Here is a 22,663-nt window from a genome sequence, read left to right as displayed (position 1 = left end):
TGAAGTCAGAGCTACTACTATTGAAGCTCTGGTATTGTAGAGCTAGTAACTATCGAAGCCAGAGCTACTACTACCATCCCAGGTGATCCTTGTTCTTGATCTTTAAGCTAAGGTAAGAGGGCCCTAGATTGCTGTGATCAGAAGCTACAAGCAAAACATTAGTGTCTTCCTAGATTGACAACTTTACTATAACATTTCAAGAAACCTATATGATGAAATAAATCTAAAATGAAAATGATTGTAAAATATGAAGCAGAAATAGAAAAGAAATTTTGATATTCTAGAAGAAAATCTGCTACAGGTACCATTTTGTTTTCCAATTCCATTCCAATTTCATGAAGGGTTTTTGTTGGAAATGTTTAGCCATCACTGGGAATCATGCAGTCCTTCTTTGAGCTAATATAAAAAGTATAAATATAGGGTCGCCACTACAGAGGATAGGTATTAATTTTGAAGTCAAGAAAACATCCAGGGATTCTCATCACTATTTACCTCCTAACACTAAGTTCATGTTCCTCCTCCCTGTGCTTCATTTTATGTCAACATACTCTTCCCCACCTAAATGGATGTCAAAGGCTGGGAAGGCAAGATGTAGAGACAACTTTTCATGAAAGGAAAGGAGAAGAGATAAGAAACGTTCTTACTTAGTGTCTCTTTCTTCTGAGCACATAAAAGTCCTCCATCTTAAAACAATGAAATAACTAAGCTTAATTTCTTGACTGAGTTAACTGGCCAATAATACTGTAGAAGACATGGCCCCAGCACGTCAAATATTTAAGGGAAAATAATCCATGGGAAATTAAAATATGTTGTCAGGATGACCAAGTTCAATTGTACCCTATAGTTTGCCTATTTCAACATATGGTTTAAAATCTCTACCTTCAAAGTAGCAATTCTGTTAATTGTGTTATTTAAACCATGACAGCAAAGTTTGTTGCCTCAGATGTTTCCTTTTACTATTCTTTCTGTCTTTCAGTATATGGCTATTTCATTTTAATTTCAATTTCTATTTTTTAAAGAGTTCATCAAAATCTTTAATACGAAAAAAAAATTCAGTGCACAAAATATCCAGGAATGGAAACACACAACATTGTAAACCTTGTTTAAATGTCCTCTTCAGGCAACGTACTAGTACACAATCACAATAACATGCTAAAAAAAATAGAATTAAAAAATAAGGAATGCTATCAGTGCTTTTTCTCTCCACACCACTCTCTTTCTTCCTGTCTCTCTCTCTCTTTTTCTCTCTCTCGCTCTATTTTCTATCATATTACTTTTTTTGTTATCTCCTTTCTTGTTTCTCTTCTCCAAGGCCAAAACACATACATGTTTCCAAATTAAATGTAGGGGTCTAATTAGTGCCTTATCTCGCTACAAAGCCACAGAATTTCCAATTAATTCAAATTTAATAAACTTGACAACTTCTATTCAGAGACAGAACAGCTTCAAATTAGCACCATGTTTTTCATCAAATTTAAGAAATTATGTATATTCCACGAAACAAAATTTGGGATTTTTAAAATGAAATAACACTAGCCAGCATTGGGATAATCTGAACACTGTGATATTATAATATTTATTTACAACCACAATATCATAATCACTCAGCTATAGCATGGTAAGAGAACTCAAATTGCTACTTTCAGATATTTCTTAACATTATCATTTTCTAGCTTTTTTAGTCAACTGAATAAATTCACCTCAATGATGTCATTTGCATAAATTCACAAATTCCCAATCACATAAAAATTGAATAATTTTGAAGCTAAAGGAATAAACAATATTCTTTTTTGTTTTGTTTTTTTATTTAAATTCCAGTTAGTTAACATACAGTGTTATATCAGTGTTAAGTGTACAATATAGTGATTCAACAATTCCAGATGACACCTGGTGCTCATCACAAGTAGCCTCCTTAATCCCCATCACCTATTTCACCCATCTACCCACCAACCTCCCCTCTGGAGACCATCAGTTTGCTCTCTATCGTTAAGAACCTGTTTCTTGGTTTGTCTCTCTCTCTCTCTCTCTCCCCCTCTTTTTTTCTTTTCTTTGCTACTTTGTCTTGTTTCTTAAATTCTATATGTGAGTGAAATCATATGGTATTTGTCTCTCTCTGACTGACTTATTTCACTTAGTATAATACTCTCTAGCTCCATCCATGTCATTGTGAATGGCAGGATTTCCTTCCTCTTTATGGCTGAGAAATATTCATATATACACACACCCCACATCTTCTTTATCATGTGGTGTATATATACAATGGACTATTACTCCATTTCTATTTAATAATAAAAAAGAATATTTTAATTAATTAGACATTAAAAACTTTTATGCTTGAATCTCTAATTTTGAAAACATTTGTATAAAATTATTTGATTCATCTCTGTCCTATGTCATTCAAAGGAAAATAAAATATATTCTGAACCAACATTTTTTGTGCATGGCAAAATTATAATCTAGGAAGAAAAATCATCAATAATCCATCCCTCCTATCATAATAATTGAAAAACACAGGAATTGGCATCAGCCCTGAAATTTATGCTGAATCTGCTAAAATTGTAATACAGAGAAACATGTATTAGAGAAAGTTAACATGAAATTTTTTGAATTAAACTGTTTAAAGTTCTTTGGATACCTCTGTGCTCTTCATTATTCACCCTTATCTCTTTAAGTTCTTTAAGTGTGTATTTATTCTTCAATAAATTTATGATATTTTTGTTGCTTGTTTAATGTAGAGTATAAATGTTGAAACTATGAGTTTACATTCAGTTTCTGGATATTTATTAATAATAAAATTTCCTTAAGATGTTTGTGTAGTTTATAAACTCTTCTTAAGTGGACATTTTTAAAAACTGAGAAGCAAGTACATAAATCAAGGGATAATCATGGTTGAAATAAATCCCAAGGATTTTTCAATGAATAAAATAATTCTTATATGACTCTGGAAATTTAGAAACTATTACAATAACATCCAGTAGAGTTTAATTGGAATGTTCCAAGATAAATATGTTATCTTCTTGTACCACTTTTAAATTCATACCTGCCCTATGTCATCGTCATATTTTAGAATTTAAGGGATATTAATTTAGTTCAGAGTCTCTACTCAATGTGTATCATTAGTGTGTCTCATCACTAAATGAGGCAAATTGTCCATGTAAAATCAATCTAAACCTTGGAGATGACCTAAGAGTAGTTCAATGACCTCTGTGGCAGATTAATTTTCTCTGGTCATCTGTGGGGAAAAATTCAAGAGTGAAAAAAGAGGGCTCAAGGCCAAAACTAAGTGCATTCTCCTTTGTTATAAATGCTGAAAGTCATAGCCTTCTACCTAGTACTAGACCTGTTCAGTCACTAGACCTTTTCTTAAAGCATATAAATATCACTCCAGGCATGAAATCATGAATAAGCTGTTCTTCATATGCACCAAGATTCATATTTTATACAATCTCCCTATTGATAGAGTTAAAAGTTTAGTAATAAGTATCAGGATCAATAAAAGACCCACGTGTTCTCCCTAATTCATCCCTAATACCACATGACTATCATTCATCATGTTAATATTAGAACTAGATGCATTTTTGAGGGTAGAAGATATATGTTAGTTTTATAAGTTTGACATCAAACACTTACCTGGCAAGTGATCAATTAATGCATTGTTGTTTTATAAATTATTGAATTATAGAAAATTACCAAATATTGGTTATTGTAGAAATTGAGTCATATAATGGATTGTTAGTGTGCCCATAGCTTAGCTTCCTTAAAAATTTGCTTTATCAGACTTTATTAGATGGAGTTAAATTACCTTTTCAAAATAGACAAAACAATGCATTTAGTACACCAGAGACCTCTAATATTCAGAATGTATGTCTGTTCATGCAATGAAGTTGAGAATTTGAGAGTAGAATAAAATTTGGATCACAAGGTAATTAGTACTTTTTTTAGTGAACAATTAATGTGGTTAAGAAGATCATTTAAAAATATCAAATGGTATTTTATTTGTCCCAGAAAATGATATTATTATAAGCCAAACTTTGTATCTATCCTGTTCCTAGAATTATCAGCATTCAAATTTACAATTATCCAGATTATTTAGTATGATTTCATTTAAATATTGTGAACTATGGGACACCTGGGGGTTCAGTGTTTTAGCAACTGCCTTCAGCTGAGGAAGTGATCCCAGGGTCCTGGTATTGAGTCCCACACTGGGTTCCCCACAGGCAGCCTTGTCTCTCTGCCTGTGTTTCTGCCTCTCTGTGTCTCTTCTGAATAAATAAAATCTTTTTAAAAAATTACTATGACCATTACATTTGCTGAGGGTTTTTGTTTGTTTGTTTGTTTTTGTTTTTGTTTTCTCCAAATTCTCTCCAACCATATCACTCAGGATTTTTTGAGTTGGTAAAACCATCTCTAATCAGTATTATCCTCTATTTTTTGCTTTCCCACTGGAAAAAAAAAAAAAACAGAAGAATTTTCTCCCAGATAATTCTGCTTAGTTCTTTGTGGGGCTATAATGTATTTATAGTGAGGATGGTAGATGCCAGCAGCACTCTGTGAAATGGGCTCAGCACACACACAAACTACAGGGATGTGTGAAAAGTCAAAATAAGTGAGAGCTTTACTAACATTTGCAAAATGTTTCCTTGGTAACAGATTCATACCTCAGGGAATAAATTTGAAAGCCACCTGCAGCATCTTGAACATTTTGATCCTTTTGCACTAGGGAATTTCAATGAAGTATGTTCAACTGTGAATTTTAACAAGCTGCTCCGATGGTGCTATTTGGTAAATATAAAAAACATCTGTGGTAGATTTGGGGATCTTTATGAATTACATCAAAATTCAATATGTTGAAACAAAAATCAGGAGATAGGTCATATTCAATATATGTGTGTAAGTAATTTAGTGTGAATATAATACTTTGTGCTTGGTATCTACCACTATTAATAAATTGAGGAAACCAGAGTAAGGTCAACTGGATGCTGTGAATGGATTTTAAGTATCTACCATTTTCAACTATATCACACAATTCCACATAATAAAATAACCTAAAGAAAATGCAAAAAAAAAAAAAAAGTCCCTAAACCAATACAGATTTACCATGTAACAGAGGCAAGTATAATATGGAAAGCTTTCCCACTGATGTTATATAACAAACAACATAAGTCACCTTTCAGAAGAATTACCATAGTACCTGGAGGCTAGTTATGTTAAGTGAGGTCACCCCTGTGACTCAGACCTTATATATATATAAGCGATATGTTAATATACACATCCCTCTGAGAATCACCGTGATTCACCATGATGTTACTGTATGTGATAATATGTGCTTTACTCATGATTGATGATTCTGGGAAGATTTCAAGGAAGAACAATGATTGTTTTCTGATATAAGTGGTGACCAACATAACCAGTAGCATTATCACTTCATCATCCATAATATTTATAGTCCCTTCGCCATAGATCCTTGTAATGATATGTATTAAACATTGAATAGAAACTCTGTCCTTAAGAAAAATACAATTAATTAGGAGATGCAAGAGGAGTCCTAGATTAGAAGAATCATATCCATATAAATGTAACTCCACAGAACACAAAGGGAATTCTACAAGTATTTAAAAGGCAGCATATAAAAGTGATGAAGAACATGAACATTGAAACCAGGCTACCTGACTTAAAAACTTCATTGCACCATCTACTAGTAGTAGATGCTACTAACAGCACCATCTACTTAGGCAAATTGTTTTTTGTCTTTTTTTTTTTTTTGCCTTCATTCCATCTTCTGTAAAATTCCAGAATTGTGAAAATTTAATGAATTGATATTTAAATTCATAAATTATATATATATATATATATATATATATATATATATATATATATATATAATGCCTGCAGAAAGATATAGGAACAGCATTTTTATTAGACTTCTTCAGGCTGCAAGGAACAAAGGAACACTTGTATTAATTTAGGTAATACAGGTTTATTATAAAGAGATAGAGAAAATTATGAAAATAATCTTGGGCACTGGAATATAAACTCCACACGATGAGAGCTCTCCTGTTCATTAATGAATCCCCCACTTAGAATATTCACTTGGTACATAGACACTTGATAAGTATTTGTGGAATGAATAGCATCACAAAGCCAATATTTATAGACATTGGAAAGTTATTCACAGTATATGCCAAAACACTAGCAATAACTAACTATTTGGTCATATGCTCGCAGCAGGCATATACTTCTTCCTATGCACCACGGCTCATGGTTTCATGGCTGCCGGCCTCAAACATATTGTGTCTTTACTTCCAACTGCTCCTATGAATAACACCTGAGTCTTCCCTAGCTTTTTCTAAGTATAATGACTTCTCTGGACTTGTCATTTCCTACTGTCTTTCAGCTCCGACTCCCATTACCAACTGCTAATCTCCCCATGAGTCCTCTAGTCAACCCTCCAAAGCAAGAATTTAATAGGTTCAGCCACTATAGTCTGCTTCTATTGGAGAGACTTTTACATTTAGGTTACCTCTTACTCTGTTAGCCACTTTATAAGTGGTCCTGATTTGGTTTAGGCAACCAATACTGGTTTCATGAGCTGTGATAAGATAAGAGAATCATCTAGTACAGAGCTAGTATCCGTATGGCATGCAATCTGTGTGAGAAACTATCAAGAAGACTGGTAGAAGAGCACTCATTTAGAGGTTTCCAAGAAAGGGACTATGTAAACAGTAAAAACGTTTACTTGTCCTATCCAAGCAAATTCATTAAATGTTATGTTTTCATTTGGGAAAGAAGGAAAACCCACAGGTATATTAAATAATAATGTTATCGGTGAGATGCGACCACTTATATGCAAAGGAATAGTTTATAAATAGCTCATCCAGCAGGAGTAATTGTAGGAGGGATGCAGAAGGACTTATCCCTTTATTCACCAGTCATGCCACCAAAACACAATGGGACTGGGTAAAAAAATATGGAAAGAGCTTTAGATGTCATGGGCTGCCTGTCCTTTTGCCAATCCATTCTTGTACATATGAAGATCCTTGAAACAAAGCCAGTTGCAGTATGAGGGGTTGTATTTCTGTAGACATTGAACACAAACTAGGTCCCACTAGGGCATATATTCATCTATTACAACTCCTCCCATGGCTATTTAAATATAGCACATCTATTTTATTTTGCACATGCCCATAAATTACTTTACAAAACATCATATCTTTAATTTATTAAAACAGGTCATTATAACTCAAAACTACCACCACTATCATTGCTGGGATATATCTGAAGTTCAAGTTTTTTCTCCAACTACTTCAATTATAGCTTATTAAAGTGTTTTCAGTTGATAACTCTTTAGCACAATGATTGGCACAAGAAAACACATTTTTTGGTTTTGTTTTGGTTTGTTTTTATTGTGCCCTGGACCTTTCTTATTTGAGCAGAGAGGTTCTAACATGAGAAAAGATGTCTATGTTCCAAAAGCTAAGATGGCATTTTAGAGGCATGGAGAAATTCCCCCAAAATCTTCCTCTTGCCTTCATACTCCTTCTTACTAAGCTGTTTCCTAGCCATGTATCTGTACTTTGCCAATGCTCTCTTCTCCAACTGCAGTTTTCTAAGCCTTTCATTTTTCTTCTTGTCTTAGAGATATATTTAACATTTAAAGTATATAATGTGGAGGTGCCTGGGTAACTCAGTGGTTGAGCATCTGTCTTTGACTCAGGGCATGATCCTGGAGTCCCAGGATCGAGTCCCACACCGGGCTCCTTACACGGAGCCTGCTTCTCTCTCTGCACATGTCTCTGCCTCTCTGTGTGTGTGTCTCTCATGAATAGATAAATGAAATCTTAAAAAAAAAAATAAAGTATATAATGTGAATAAAGGCCCGCAGCAGCAAAAAAAAAAAAAAGAGGTACAATGTGCTGATTTGATATAATCATTTCATTGTGAAATGATTCCCACAATCAAGTTAATTAACTCATGTACCATGTCACATATTTTCCTCTAAGAAAAACACATTCTTTTTTTTTCATTTTTTCGTATATTTTTTATTGGAGTTCAATTTGCCAACATATAGCAAAACACCAAGTGCATCCCGTCAGGTGGCCCCCTCAGTGTCCGTCACCCAGTCACCCCAACCTCCCACCCACCTCCCTTGCCACCACCCCTTGTTCATTTCCCAGAGTTAGGAGTCTCTCATGTTCTGTCTCCCTTTCTGATATTTCCCACCCATTTTCTCTCCTTTCCCCTTTATTTCCTTTCACTATTTTAAATTCCCCAAATGAATGAGACCATATAATGTTTGTCCTCTGATTGACTTACTTCATTCAGCCTAATACCCTCCAGTTCTATCCACATTGAAGCAAATGATGGGTATTTGTCATTTCTAATGGCTGAGCAATATCCTATTGAATACATAAAACACATTCTTAAGAAAAAATTGCTGGGGCACCTGGGTGGCTCAGAGGTTGAACCTCTGCCTTTGACTCAAGTCATGAACTTGGGGTCCTGGATTGGGTCCCACATCAGGATCCCTGCGGGGAGCCTACTTCTTCCTCTGCCTATGTCTCAGCCTCTCTGTGTCTCTCATGAATAAATAAATAAAATCTTAAAATAAAAAGCATTTAAAAATGAATAAATTGCAGAAAAGGTAAAAGATACACATTGTATTAATCAGTGCTTAATAAAAGTTGAAGATTTAAAGCTCTAACTAAATTTTATAACATCTTTGAGATGTCACTCACATATCATAATTAAAATGTGCAACTCAGTAGTTTTTAGTTAATCATAGTTATGTAACCACCATCACTAATTCCAGAACATTCTATCACCTTGAAAAGAAATTCTCTACCCATTATCACTTACTCTCCCATTTCCTCCTATCTTTCTCCTATCCATTGGCAACCACTATTTCTATGGATTTGCTTATACTGAATACTTGACGTAAATTAAATTCTACAGTATGTGGCTTTTGTTTCTGGCTTTTTTCACTTAGCATACTATTTTCAAGGTTCATCCATGTTGTAGCATGAATCAATATTTTATTCATTTTCACAGCAGAATAATAGCCCACTGTATGAACATAACAGATCTTGTAGAGTTTTGTTATAGCATTTAGAAATACAATGAACAGAATTGCTGAGATAACATTGTGCAGAGCACCCTTCTGGGCAAGAAAAGATAGGTAAAAAGCAACAAGCAAATATGCTTCAACTGTTTGGGCTAAAATGGTCAATCAATTCATTTTATAAGAATCTAAAAGTATCAACTCAAAATTTGATTTAACTGAACACTTATCTCAGAAAAGTACTCAGTACAAGTAAAGTATTCAAATGTAAAAAACAATAGTTGATTTTTTATCCCTTCATATCTTTGAGAATTATATCCTATTTTGTTTTCCTTGTTAAACAGAATCTTTTAGTTGATAAGAAGATAATGTAAGATATTGTAGATCACACACTGTTACCAACTGTAATATGGAAAGAATCCAGGCATCATGCTCTTCAGATTCTTTGGGATTGAGTCATATCTGCATTATTAGTCAAATCACAGGATTGTAATATATATTTTAAAATATATTTATCATATACCAGAGATGTCCTAAACATTGTCCATGATGTAAATACATTTCTGCTACTTAGTAAGACCATTCTAAGGCAGTAACATATGATTGCCATGTATTAGAATTATGACATAATTTACTAAGTACTCTATAAACATGATGTAGTTTACCTGCAGTGAACCTATATGCTTGGAGAATGGGTGTTCTTTATTAAATTGAGTATTAATATAAGAACCTATTTATTTTTTAAAAGATTTTATTTATTTATTCATGAGAGACACACACACACAGAGAGAGAGAGAGAGAGAGAGAAGCAGAGACACAGGCAGAGGGAGAAGCAGGTTCCATGTAGGGAGCCTGATGTGGGACGAGATTCAGGGTCTCCAGGATCACGCCCTGGGCTGAAGGTGGTGCTAAACCACTGAGCAACCCAGCCTGCTCTATAAGAACCTATGTAATTTGAGCACTGCTATAGAAATTTTTTCAAAGACTCGGTACTTTGCTTTTCAGCTATAGTAAGTATAATCCAGTCAGAGTGCAACATTGTGTTGTCTGAAAAGATGAAAATTTGTCAAAAGATAATCATTTATCAACAACTTAAATTGTATGAAAATAGAGATACAGAAGTACATAGTTAGCAAACACATGATTAATTTACGTTTCCTTTTGAATTTTAAATCAGGAAAGTAAATCCATATATACCCCATTAATTAAGCCTTCTTATTACTTGGTTATTGGTTAATTTAGGTTTTACATTATGTTAATATTGTTAATATAGATTAATGTATTTATGAACTTTATAATTTAAGTTTTTTGGATGGGATCTTTCAGTTTGTTTTTAATCTCCTTGACTTTTCTTGCCATGCTACTCATAATATAGCAACTATAAAGGTTTTTTTTTTCTGTGAGATATATGTTTTATATAACTGCTCAGGGATAATGTTCAAAATCAGAAAAGGTAGGACAAATAAGTGATGAAAGAGTCTAAATGTATTGGACATTGAATGAGAATATTAGAATTTGCATGAAAACAGCAAGTTAAAGGCAATTAAGAAAATATATGCTTGACACTAAAGGATTACAAAATCAGAAAAAAATGAACAGCATAAGTTAATTTAAGGCTTCAACACAGTTATAGCTCTCAGTTGAATATTTCATGGAGATAAACAAGGGCTGAACTCAACAAGAAACACAACTAGCAACTTCAATGAAATTCTATGATTGAGGGGGAAAAATGCCTCTATTTGCCTGTCTAGCAAAATGGAGACCAAATCTAAAGAGAAAATAATAACAAAATGAATTATAAAATCAATCTCTCCATGACGGAATGTCTACAACACCCAATCTCTCTTGGTAGAATTCTATTTTACTTTCATTAGTCATTTTGTTGTCATTAGGACATGGCCTATGGGGTAAACCTCCAGAAGCTCATTATTTTAAGCACACTGACAACTGATTGTGAAATTCCTTGCGATCCTGTTTGAATTTTAAAGTAGAAATATTTAAAAAATAAATAAATAAATAAAGTAGAAATATTATGTACCAAGTTAAGAAAGTCTTAAGCAAACAATCACTTTGGTGTATACCTTAGAGGAACCTAGGGCATGCTCTTATTTTCAGTATTTAAAATTAAATGTGTATGTTCGGTACTATAACTTCCCATTCTCCTTTTTTTGTTTTTGTTTTTGAGATAGGACACCTTCTCTTTCATAAAAATGCTGATATACTGAATGAACATTAAGCCACTTGAGTTTTACTGTATATAGATAACTAAAATCAAAATGACAACACTCCTTTTATTACATTTCCAATGGTTAACAGAGACCAGAAGATTGGAACTGGAGACAGAGGAGAGGATGATTAAGTTCTTAAATGATTAAGAACTCAGGTGTTAAAGTTCATCAAGATTGGTACAGGTCTGAGCTGTACCTCTTGTGTAGTAGCTCTGTGAGTAACCCTTCCACGCCTTAGTTTCTTTGGCTTCAAAACAGGGACAGAGGAACTTTCTGAGGGAGTTGTGAAGCATAAATGATATCCTGCACATGCTGAGTTTTGTCCAGTGCCCAAATGGTAGTGCTGTTCACGTTTTTGTTTGTGTGGTAGCTATAAAGACAGACTAAATATACGTAACACAGATATAAAGAAAATGCATTAAAAATGAATGAACATTTCAAAGAGTCAGCCTGAAAAGAAGAGATGATATTTGAAAGTGAGTTTTAAAAAAGGAGGTAAATAAATGGAAGCATATTATTTCAGGGGAAGGAATATGTATAACGTTGAAAAATCATGACATGGGGTACCTGGGTGGCTCAGTTGGTTAAGTGTCTGCCTTCATCTCTGGTCATGATCCCAGGGTCCTGGGATCAAGGACCACATCGGGCTCCCTGCTCAGAGACAAATCTTCTCCCTCTCCTCCCTGCTTGTGGTCTCCCTTGCTCTCTCTCTCAAATAAATAAATCAAATATTTTTAAAAAAAGAAAAATCATAAGATGACACCAATGATTTGACGAAGTACTGCTGGAATAGAGGATTGGTTCCTGGTGTAGAGAGAAGAGTGAAAGGTAGTGGGAGATAAGGCTTGAAAGACAGTGGTGTTTTTGTAAAATTGTGAAACTCCTACTAATCAAACTTGGCTATAAGGTTTTCTTTTAGGTAATGGGAATCAAGGAGAACTCATTAGTAGCAGAGCACCATAACTTGCTTTCCTTTAAGAAAGATAATCAAAGCTTATTTGTGAAATATAGGTGAACTGGAAACAGTGATAACACAGAGGCCACTTAAAAAGAAATTATAGATGTTAAAACAAACTATACTCAGTTGGGCTGGATTTGAATAAAACTATACCAGAACCAAAGATGTGTAGAGGTGGTACTCATTTAGGGACCTTCTCCCTTCTTCCCACTCATAGACTAGACATATACTACTTCTTAACTTTTTAGGGCTGCCCACTGCAGGGTTTGAAAAATCCACCCAATCCTGTCCCATGATCCAGGAAGTGAGTCATTGCTCAGGCAAAACTTACAGGCTGAAACCAGCATCTAAAGTCAGGATGAACAGGAAATCAACACCTGGATAAACACGGGAACAAAAGAAACTGAGAAAACCTACTAAACAGAAAAGTAGGCAAGAGTATGAATGGATAAGGATAGGCCAAGAGAAAATGTGAAGTGAAACTGATCCCTGGAAGATACGTCAAACATGCAGACATGCAGTAGTAAAGTATCTAAGCAGATAGAAATAAAAACTAAATGCATAAAAAGAAAAATAGGAAATCCACAAAATGTGGAAAAGCAAATAAGCACATAGCACCAGTATTGAGAGCTTAATGATTGAGATGGCTGTCTGCTTTGATCTCACTTGCCCTATTTGATTTCTGCTGGGATAAGTGTCTATCTCCTCCATGGTTCTAATGCACACACCCACGCTTAATACCCCCTCCACACATACACACACCCTATGATGGCTTACACATAAAAGGAAGTAATAAAACAACAAAACCTGTTCCAAGAAATAGACTGGAACACCTTAATTTGCCTCTCTTATTGTTTCTTTTGCCCTGCAATTCTTGGCTCTGAACCCAAGCTTTCAATATTTGCTTCTCCCCGCTCTTTGGTTCCAGCTGTCTTTCACCTTTACTGATCTTTGACTTGGCATGAAGTTCTCCCAGCAAGAGTGAGTTCCTGCAGCCCCCCACTGGCTGAGCTCAGCCTTTTACCCCGCTTCTAATATCTTCACTTGGAAAGTTCTAGAGAGACAAATCTAAGTCATGAATTTGGGAGCAAGACTGTGAGACACCTGGCTCAGATGAAGGAGTGTACCTGCCAAAAGGAAAACTTCCATCAAACAGATCTAGACAGCTCAGACCCTGCTGCCTGGGATAATGTGCACTTATTTCCTTTTTTGCTTGTTTGTTTAGTTGGTATACTTTAGACTACTTTACATGTAAATCTATGTCTTTAATGGTAAACCCATCTGATATATTGATGTATAATAACCCTAGAAAATATTTCATAAGCCAGTTGAAAGAAATGACTTGAAGATAGCAGAAAACATGAATGAAGTTCAAATCTCAGTGTTCCTTGCTTACACCATTCTACCAATGATGTGAACATCAGGGAATTTGTAAGACCTAGCTGCCTGCCATGGACACTGACATCTTATGAGAAAATGGCCCCAACCAATTTTATTTTCTTTCTCTTTATTCACTTTGGCCTCTGAAATATGATTTTTAGAGAACTGAAAAAAAAAATGAAACTACTAACCTAAAGACAGAAGTTGCCAGGAATTTTATATGTACATATGTATATGTACATATTCTCTAGTTATCAAACATGACTTTATGAGGGATGGTTTATAAGGGGATTCAGATACCTCTATTATGGTTGACATATATTCTGCCAAAAAAGATATCCTACACCTAAAGGCAAAAAACTATTGAAATAATAATTATCATTTTTAATTCTTACTATTGCAAACAATGTGCTAGGTTTGTTTTTTTAAAGATTTATTTATTTATTTATTTATTTATTTATTTATTTTAAATTTATTTTTTATTGGTGTTCAATTTGCCAACATACAGAATAACACCCAGTGCTCATCCCGTCAAGTGCCCCCCTCAGTGCCCATCACCCATTCACCCCCACCCCCGTCCTCCTCCCCTTCCACCACCCCTAGTTGAGAGAGAGAATGTGCATGGTGAGGGGAGGGGCACAGGGAGAGGGTGACAAGCAGACTCCCCGCTAAGCGTGGAGTCTGAACTGGGGCTCAATCTCCCGACCTCAGCTGAGATCATGACCTGAGCCGAAACCAAGAGTCAGATGCCTAACGGACTGAATCACCCAGGCACCCCAGTATTGTGCTAGCTTTTAAAAATACATTATTTAATCTTCATGTTACACTATGAGGTAGATATTAAGACTCCAATTTTACTGAGAAGAAAATGAAAACTTTTAGAAAATTAAAATGCCTAAGATAACATAGCAAGGACATATATGAAAATACATTAATAATCACATATGTACAAGGCAAGGGATAGTTATGAAAAAAGGAAAATTTTTAAATTATGCATATACATCAGCCTAAATATTTCATTCATTCCACTTCAGGGTGAGATTAATAGATCTGCATGGCAGTAAGTAGGACTCTGACAAAGACTTTCTTTAAAAAGAGAAGTAAAAAAGCCAATGTTCTCGCCAACTTTTCTCAAAAAAAGTTAAGAGAACAATAATATTGAGTATAATCATCTCTTAATAAATATTAGAACATTAACTTTTACAATTATGGATCCCTGATATTTACAGTTTTGCTTATTTATTCTTTTTAACCATATATTGAATTCCACCCATGTGGCATACATCATCACATACCCTGGAGCTGCAACAGTAAGCGAGGAAGCCAGCATCCCTTCTGTAGCAGAGCTGACATTCTAGTTCAGGAAACACAGATAAATGAAATAATTTCCAATCGGGATCAGTGATATAAAGTTACTGACAGCTGACATAGAGAACAAAAGGGTTGGAGGTGTTAGAAAGGTTATCTGGGATCAAGTTTAGTGGACTTCAGATGTTCTGGTCTATCCAGCCTGTATCTCAGTGATTAGTGAACTATTTGTTCTCAGCATTGAGAAATTGTGAACAGACCATTGGCCAAGGTGCCTGCTCCACCTACCATAGAGGTAGAATCATGGCTTCTTTCCCTCCCAACAGTGATTTGTTTGGGGACAAGCACATAACTCAACGGAGGACAACCAGAATCTGATACTTTAATAAGGAAAACGTTACCACTACAGTGGAGGTGCTAAGCTTGTGAGAAGTTAGCTGCATCATAGTGACAACTTAGAGGGAATCTGTCTAAGAAACGAAAGAGAAAGAGAGAGGGAGAGCTTAACAAACAGAGTTGTGACTAAAGCCACAATCCACCTTGGCATATTTCAGTCTGGGGCCAATAAGTTCCTCCTAAGTTGCTTGTTGGATTGTCATTGATTCCTATACCATTATTCATGAAAGGTCCATGAATTAATTATTCATAGGTGAGATTTAAGCTTTGGCATGAATGATATAAATGAAACAATTGTGAAGAATATGGAGCAGCATCACAGGCAGAGAGAAAACAGGATGTGAAAACTTCCTAAGAAAGGAAATAATTCTATAGCATGTTCTAGAAGCTAATAGTTTTATCACCTAGTAAGAGAAGATAATACAATAATACCTACCATCATTGATATAAATCAACATCTTACTGGAGTGCCTTGCCAATAAAAGAAGGAAGTAACAGAAATAAAGTATTATGGGATAAGAAAGGAGGAGACATCTGTAAATATATGTCTTTATAGAAAAATTTAAAATACACACACATACACCCTGTTAGAACAAATAAGAGAGTTCTGCAGGAATCATGAGGAAAAGATCAATACAAAGAAGTGAGTGATGTTTATATACATCAGCAATAACCTATTAGAAAATGTAATAATATAAAAATATTCTATTTGTGATAGCAGCATAAACATTGTGTTTCTATGAACAAAATTAATAAAAGATAAGCGAAACTGCAACACAGAAAAATTGCAAATTTATTATAGATGGACATAAAATACCATTTGGATAATTGAAGGAAGTTCAACATTATATATATTTCAAATTCTCCTCAAATTTATCTACAAGTCTAATGTAATTGCAATTAAAACACTCAGGGAATTTTTTATGAAGCTACTATAGGAAAGATAAAACTTTACCACTACCCTCTTAGGGTCCATGACTAGGCATGAGAATCAAGTTGACATAAAACAGATTAACAGGGGAAAAGCATACAGAAATTTATTCTTACATGGGAGCCTCCATAGGAAAATGAAGACCCAAAGAAGTAGCAAGACCCCAGTGCTACACTCAACAGACAGAAAGACAGTTGTAAAAAAAAAAGTAACTAAAATGTATAGGGAGATTAAAGGAAGATCAGAGTTATTTTAACAAGGTCTATTTGTATGGATTTTTCTGGCCTCAATTCCCTGTCTCTGGTAGTAGAATGCTCCTTTTTTTCTGGTACAGAGAGAGTATATTTCATATGGGAATTTTTTTCCTGCTTTTAGGAAGAAAAGAGGAGATCATGGGTATCCTTTCTGTGTCTGTCAGGTACCTCTGGATAAAAATACTGTTTATGCTAAATGGTATATTTGGAGATGGCATAGTCCCTCACCCTTCACTACATAAATTAATTCTAAAATTCATTTGGAAAAATAAAAATCCAAAAAAAAAATAATTATGAAACCTAGGTAAGCCAATCAAGTCAGAGTGTTCTTTTCTAGTATCTTGCTCAAAGAAGGATCTGTGACTGGGGTCTTGGAGTGACTCAAGGGCTTGTGGATTTAATGCAGAATCTCACACTGTGTCCCAGACCTACCAAATCAGAATCTACATTTTAACAAAATCTCCAGGTGATACATATTCAACTTAAAGTTTTCAAAGCAATCGTCATTGTACCTTCTCTCCATAGATCTAACCTTGTGGACCTTGGGTTATATGATTGGTTTTGCTTTCATTCTATATCATTTGCTTAATATGGTCAAGATCTAAATTCAATTTTCTAGATATGCCTCCTTTTTATAGAAAAACCTACATGAGGGTCTCCTGGGTGGCTCAGTCAGTTGGGCATCTGTCTTCGGCTCAGGTCATGACCCTCGGGATGAACCCTGAGTCAGGCTCCCTGCTCAGTGGGAAGTCTGCTTCTCCCTCTCCTGCTGCAGCTCCCTCTGCTTGTACTCTCTCTCTCTCTCAAATGAATAGAATCTAGAAAAAGAAAAGAAAAGAAAAGAAAAAAAGAAAAGAAAAGAAAAGACCTCAAGAAATATCATCCAAATTAACAAGGTATACCTTGCATTCTACCATATGGAAGGAATGCCATATTATCTAATTACTTTCTCTGATTAATCACTTCTCAGATGAAATCTAGAGAATCAACGAGTAATGTCATAGTTTAAAATGGAAGCTAAAATATTCAGAGAAGTTGTGGGCTTCCTACAATACTTCTGTTTAACACACTTCCTTTCTTTCTATGCTCTATTTAGTGTTTCCATTTTTGTAGTGGGTTTTGTTACTCTGCTTTATGGTAGCACCACCAAACACTTACTGGTTTTGAAGGTTTCCCGCCAAAATTCTACTCCATTGTTCTCTGTGAATTTCGATCTCTATTATCAAAAGATTAGGCTCCTGAGACATTGCTTTGTTCCTTCCAGAATCCAAGCCTCACCAATGGAGCATGGCATTATTTGTAGAATGATTTGAATGTGCCTTTTCTCCTTTGCATTTCCTTTTACCCACCTCATCTCTATTCTACCAAAGGTGTGCTTTGCCTCAAGATGGTCTAGAATTGCTAATAAAGAATTTAAAGATAAAGAGTCAATATTCAGATTTTGAGATACAAAATAACATTTTTAAGACTGAAATAAGCCTATAGACTTAAATAAAAAACTTTCCCAACAGGATTTGCTAAATAATACAATAAGGCCCAGTATCTGGTCAAATCGACTGTTAAGATTTCAATAAACCAGGGATATATAAAAACAAAGATATGACAGAAGGGAAATCCTTGCCATAAGGGAAAAGGGAAAAAGTCATCCCTTCCTCAATCAGGGAAGTATGAAAGTTTTGGGGAGGCAGAGAGATAGGGACAGACACAGAGTGAAAGATTCATGTCCCCTCTGGAATGAATTCTCAAAGAGGATGTAAAGGTTAGAGGGAGAGCTGCAATTAAAAGGGTGTTAGTCCTATTCTTGACAAAAAATTCTGAGTGGGATATTGTCATCTATGACGTGGGGTCACCTAGCACTTGCAACCAAGTGTCTGGTTGCAGACACTTACTGAGCCACTCAGGTGCCTTTGGCTCTAGTCGTTCTTAACAATTTTTGAATGCGCCATACTCTTCATGCCACCTTGTATTTGTATGTCTCTCCATTTTCTGAAAATTCATACCCTTTCTCATCCAGCCAGACATTCTCATTCTTTAAACTCTGCTCAGGCACCACCTCCTACCAGATGACTGCCACAACACCCCCACACGCAGTCTGCATCCTCAACCTAAAGACTGTATTTCTCTCACCTGGGTTTTTCAAATTCCTGCAAATATCCTCAGTTCTTCTAGAACTTATGTTCATGCATTGTCATTGCATGTTTTCTTGTCTGTCTGCCCTGGATTGATCTCCCTGAATGGAAGAATCTTTTATCTCTAAGTACTAGCATCTAACATACTGCCTGGCACTCAGTTACACTCAATAATTACTTCTTGAAGGAAGAATAAAAGAAGGCACACAAGGAAGTAAGCAAGCCAGCTGAATTATTATTGCCATATTATGGCAATAATATGGAAATGAGAGTAGATTTTTTCTTGGGAAGTGGAGGTGGAAAATAGGTCTTAGAGCTCTAAATTTTTTATTTGTAATTCTTTTTAGTAACATAAAATTAAAAGTTTCTAAATATCCACTTTTTGTTTGAAACTGTGTTATATAATACATGTGGTTTATAGCTACCTTAACATCCAAGAATAAGTTAGTGTCTTTTCAAAAATAATTACTTACTGATGTGTTTAGTATAATTCAGGCGTCTGTCCTACTCACTGGGGGGAAAAAACTTCATTTCTTTTTATTACAAATAGGTCTGATAAATTTTATCCATCTCCACTATTGAAAATACATTTTGCTGCCTTAAGCCTTTCAGATATAGTTGGATTTATAGAAATCTGTTTGATAAAAAAGGGCTTTTTCATATAAGTTTAGAGATTTCTGTTTTATATGGCTTTTCTGTCCTATAATTCCATGCTTCTTTTCTTTCTTTCCCAAGCAAAATAGAAAAATCAAGAAGATAATAATTGAATATTCAAAATATTTACCTACTTTCTTTCTTTAAAGATTTATTTATTTATTTGAGAAAGAGAGAGAGCCCGTGTGCAAGTGGAGATGGGCAGGAGGAAAGAGAAGCTCAAGCAGACTCCCCACTGAACATGGAGCCCAGCACAGGGCTCTATCTCATGATCCCAAGGACATGACCTGAGATGAAACCAAGAGTCAGATGCTTAATCAACTGAACCACTCAGGTGCCCCTGATCTACTTTCATCTTCCTTGCTAGTCAATTTTTTTTCAATTAACCATCTTGAGCTCGTTATCACGGATGTTAAATATTAGTTTTACAAATTTCTTAATCTGTATGACTTTTGTAACTTCTCCTAAGATCAGGGTTCTAGAATTTATTTCAGGTTCCAGTGAAAATCATAGAACAGATCACAAAAGAAATATAAAGATTATATAGATAGATACATACATACGTACATTTATATATAATTTTGGAAGCTCAGTTAAAAGGTTTCTTTTTAAAAATATTATGTTCTTTTTTCAAAGTATTTAAACAGGTGTTTGGTATTTTAATAGTTTTCAAATATAGTCATAGGTTAACTTGCTTACAGAAAAATTGGTATTTATGCCAAGTGTCAGAAGATGTATATACCCTGTTATCATTTAAAACAACTAACCACTATTCTTTCTTGGAGATTTTCATTATACTTGTATTAAAAAATACAATTTAAGTGTCAAAATATTGCTCTGATTTGGATTCGTGTAGAGGTAAGTGGAGGAAAGAGAGACATTAATAGAACCATATAATGAGATTTTTTTCAAAGTTCAGTTCTCTGCATCACAACCTGTTAAAAAAAAGATAAAGATTAATTTTCCCTCTTTTATTAAAAATTAGAGAATGAGTTCACCTTCTTGTTACCCAAATTTAAACAATTTTGATTTGTTCTTTGAATTTCTGCAAATATATAGAAACATAATACAATAAATGAGATTTGTAACCTTAAGACTTTAGAATCCAAATGAACGACAAGAAATATATATTTTAGAATAAACATTCATACTCATCTTCATGTTCCTTACTCCAATCTACAGAGCTAAATATAGATTCTAAAATAAGACAAAATAAGTTTTCTGTTATCTTTCCTTATCAACTACTAGAGAAAGCAACAATCCACTTCAAATGTGATATTATTCAGAAAACTAAATTTTTTATAACAGAATCCTTGTTCTCAAGAAGTTATAATTTAAAGATAAAATAGCAAATAATAAAGATGCAATATAATATATGTATATGCATAAATTCATATAAACATGCTTTAAAAGCAACATATATATGTTAAAGTAGCATCTAGAATAAGGAGAACTTAACGCAGAATTAGAGCTGGCAAATACTCTTGTTTATATCATTTTAAGGCTTGGTTAATAAAAGCCGTAAGAATTCCATGTCTATGAGATTGCAAAAGCAGTATCACTGAATACTTGTATAGTAGCCTAAAAGATCTGAAATCTACGTAATGAAGGCAGGAAATACATTTTAAAAAAAAATAATAATACAATCGAACTCTCTTATATTGTCCTTCATATAAAAACCTCAGTTAAGGTTCAAGTTTATTGGAATTTCATAGCATGCATTCCAGTATTTCTTTTCTTTTTCTTTCTTTCTTTCTTTCTTTCTTTCTTTCTTTCTTTCTTTCTTTCTTTCTTTCTTTCTTTCTTTCTTTCTTTCTTTCTTTCTTTCTTTCTTTCTTCTTTCTTTCTTTCTTTCTTTCTTTCTCTTTCTTTCTTTCTTTCTTCTTTCTTTCTTCTTTCTTTCTTTCTTTCTTTCTTTCTTTCTTTCTTTCTTTCTTCTTTCTTTCTTTCTTTTTTGTATATAGTACAAAGTGACTACATTAGTGGTAGGAGTAAGTTGTTGCAAAATGAAATCTTATTCTATAATAGCATAAATTTCATGGGGGAAAAATATTCTCTCTACCTAGTTTTATTTCTAGTGCCTGAACTGAGTAGATTCTCAAGTAATATTGAAATAATAAAATGTAGGGAAGATTAAATACAAAGTAGTACAGCACAGGCAAACTCACAACAAGTATGAACAGCTGTTGTACCTAAGTTAGTATGCTAGTAGCTCTAATGATGACAAAAAAGAATCTGATGTGGTAACAAGATTTATTGAAATGTTAGACATCCTTTAAGGCCCAATTCATATATCACTACTTTTTTATCGTCAGAGTTAAATTAATCTCTATGTTCTGCTTATATTTGTATCTGTCTCTTTAAAAAGAGAGTAAGTTTCTCCGTAAGTAACTTGGCAAAAAGATGATCAAGTTGGTGTTGAATAGATTTTGAAGGTCCATAAAGGCCCCAGTTAGGTGTCTAAGAATTTGCTTCCTGCACAGTAACTTGATTTGATTTAATTTATTCCCTTGTGGATTATAAAACTATACTTATATGAAATATGTAAACTTATAAATTCAAATAAGGCCCATTGAATGAAATAATAAACCAAGTAATGGGAAAATAAGAAATAAAATATGTACTGAAGAAGCCTTATATAACATAGTGGAAACAAATTAACATCATTCCTCAAAGTCTGAGAAAGAAGAAATAAGTAAGCGATAGAATTTAGATAAACAGCATTCAAACTATTGAATTCCACACAACATCCTCCTCTCAATACTCAATTGACCCCCTTATCACTCTTATCAATACTCTCCTTTCTGTCTCCCTCACGTCTAATTCTTTTTTTTTTTTTTTTTTTTTTTTTGCTGTTCTATTAGGTGTAAGACATCACAAACTGAAATGGATAGAGTAGAAATTAATTAGATATTCCTATGGAAACTAAAAAAGAAGAAGAAAGGAAGAAAGGAAGAAAGGAAGAAAGGAAGAAAAAAAGAAGAAAGAAAGAAAGAAAGAAAGAAAGAAAGAAAGAAAGAAAGAAAGAAAGAAAGAAAGAAAGAAAGAAAGAAAGAAAGAAAGAAAGAAAGAAAGAAAGAAAGAAAGAAAGAAGAAAGAAAGAAAGAAGAAGAAAGAAAGAAGAAAGGTGATTCTTCAGATTGACAACATTTTCCCTCTGTGTATCCCCAGAATCCTGGGTATCTGCTGCCTTCATTCTGTCAAACGTGGGCATTTGGACCAGGACTTGTTTTCATGTTTGAAAAACCACACTAGTGAGGAAGGTCATTAAAATAATTGTTTCATAATCTGGATTTCAATAACACCTGGTTGTATTATTTAAATATGTTTATATTCAACATTATAGAGCAAGAAAAGTAGAATATGG

General features: G+C 34.1%; 1 protein-coding gene across 1 annotated transcript in view; it reads left to right on the top strand.

Annotated features, from left to right (window-relative positions):
* GLRA3 (glycine receptor alpha 3) overlaps positions 1-22,260 on the top strand; it is a 207,014-nt gene extending 184,754 nt beyond the window's left edge. Inside the window, exon 10 of the mRNA XM_072796036.1 lies at positions 22,161-22,260. Within this exon, the coding sequence (XP_072652137.1) occupies positions 22,161-22,166 (6 nt within the window). The 3' untranslated portion in view covers positions 22,167-22,260. The remainder of the gene's footprint in view (positions 1-22,160) is intronic.
* The last annotated feature ends 403 nt before the right edge of the window (positions 22,261-22,663 follow it).

Source organism: Canis lupus, chromosome 24 (genome assembly GCF_048164855.1).
Source record: "Canis lupus baileyi chromosome 24, mCanLup2.hap1, whole genome shotgun sequence".
Classification (NCBI taxonomy): Eukaryota; Metazoa; Chordata; class Mammalia; order Carnivora; family Canidae; genus Canis; species Canis lupus.
The sequence above is the reverse complement of the archived record's forward strand: the minus strand, read 5'-3'. Positions and strand labels throughout refer to the sequence as shown.